Source organism: Pygoscelis adeliae, unplaced genomic scaffold (assembly GCF_000699105.1).
Source record: "Pygoscelis adeliae isolate BGI_AS28 unplaced genomic scaffold, ASM69910v1 Scaffold827, whole genome shotgun sequence".
In the NCBI taxonomy this organism is placed as follows: domain Eukaryota; kingdom Metazoa; phylum Chordata; class Aves; order Sphenisciformes; family Spheniscidae; genus Pygoscelis; species Pygoscelis adeliae.
The window spans coordinates 14,637-16,236 of record NW_008825094.1 but is presented as its reverse complement, the minus strand read 5'-3'; the positions used below and the strand labels follow the sequence as shown (position 1 = coordinate 16,236).

The 1,600-nt window shown below is 59.5% G+C and overlaps 1 protein-coding gene across 1 annotated transcript in view; it reads left to right on the top strand.

The window, feature by feature from the left end:
- The window catches only part of TCF25 (transcription factor 25 (basic helix-loop-helix)), a gene marked incomplete at its 3' end in the record, with an annotated part of 16,733 nt that extends 15,140 nt beyond the window's left edge, over positions 1 to 1,593 (top strand). Inside the window, exons 12-13 of the mRNA XM_009326998.1 lie at positions 772 to 859; positions 1,435 to 1,593. Of these exons, the coding sequence (XP_009325273.1) occupies positions 772 to 859; positions 1,435 to 1,593 (247 nt within the window). The remainder of the gene's footprint in view (positions 1 to 771; positions 860 to 1,434) is intronic.
- Positions 1,594 to 1,600: the final 7 nt, after the last annotated feature.

Below are 1,600 nucleotides of genomic sequence, written 5' to 3'. Positions count from 1 at the left end.
GGGCAGGGCCCCCGCAGCCGTGAGCCCCCCGCAGCCGTGAGCCCCCCGCACGTTAGGACGAGATCAGAGACTGTTCTCCCTGCTGCGCCCCCTCCTCGGAGCAGCTGATGCCCCCTCGTTAGAGACGGTCACAGGCGTGCGGGGAGGGGGAGGGTGAGAACCGGAGTCTCGGAGCAGGAAAGTGTTTCACCCCGGGGTTGCCCAGACCAGAGACAGCAAGTCTCTCTTGGCTTTCCCTCCGAGGCACTGCTCTGCTTTAGATGTGCTCTCTGTGGGCGCCCGTCGCACTTGCTTTCATCCAGTTGGTGCTGCTGTCCATGAAAGGAGATACACAGCCCCCCCGGGCCCGGAGGAGGGTGTGTCTTTATAGGCAGGAATAACCAGCTCTCAGAGCTTTAGTTTGTGTTGGCTGAAACCATCTTTTTTGCTGCTTGTCGTGGTGACTGAAATAAAACCCGTGTTCCAGTTCAAAGGCCAGCAGCGTTAAGTGCAGAAAATTGCACTTTATTTCACTGGGGGGGGGAAGTTTGTTTGTTCTCTTTCGTTTACTCTGGATCTGTTTCCGTCACCCACGCAGAGATCAAAACGCAGCATAACCCCCAGCAGCGTCCTCGCACCCTCCTTGCGTGGGTCCTCGGTCGGCGCCCCGCTGGGGCGCTGGCCCCCCAGGGTGGGGCTGTCTCTCCGCAGCCCCGGCTGCGGTGACCGGCCGCTCCGTGGTGCTCCTCGCCCGGGCTGTTGAAAGCGAGCTGTCTTGACTTTCTCCTGCAGTTCTGATGCCGTTGTTGGATCACTGCAGTGTGCAGCCCGACGCCAGGGTCGCGTCCCATTCCTTTTTCGGGCTGAACGCTCAGATAAGGTAAGCCCTGGAGACGTTCTCAGTAGAGAGAAGGAATCGATTTCGCCGGTAGCGGGGCTTTTGCTTGCTCGGGCAGCTAATGGAGTTACGAAGCTGCGGGGGAGAATATTTGGTTTTCCTGAGTAGGCTGTTAGATGCTTTGATAATGGATTTCCATAATGGCCACCAGATAACGCTAATAGACCCACCTCGCCTTAATGTGGACGGGTCAGAAGTTCATACCGAAGCTTGTTGGTACGTGTCGTAAGAGAGAACGACGTGTGCGCGCTCCCCGGGCAGGCTGTTCCCTACCGGTCTGGATTTCCCCGACGCACGGTCCTCCTAAACACGCGAATGGTCTCCCCCTCGGGTCAAGGCAGCGTTAGCTTTCATCTCACGGCTATGCTTATCCCCAAAATAGACGGAGGCAGAAAAACTGGTGAAGGCAGACGGGAATAGCACAGCAGGGCGCCCGCGACTCCTCTCTCTGTGTTCTCACGCCGAAGCACGGTGCAGAGACGAGCCCTTGCCAGCCTGCACTGGGACCTGCGGGCGGGAAGGAGGAGAGTGCCCTGAATAACAACTGTCTCCCGTAGCCAGCCTCCCGCCTTGAACCAGCTGACGTCCCTCTACGTGGGAAGGACCCACTCCCTGTGGAAGGACCCGGCCGTCATGGCGTGGCTGGAGACCAACGTCCACGAGGGGTTGCGCATGGTGGACGCCCGGGACCCGCTGGTGGGGGGGGGTGGGCACAAGTGAGGG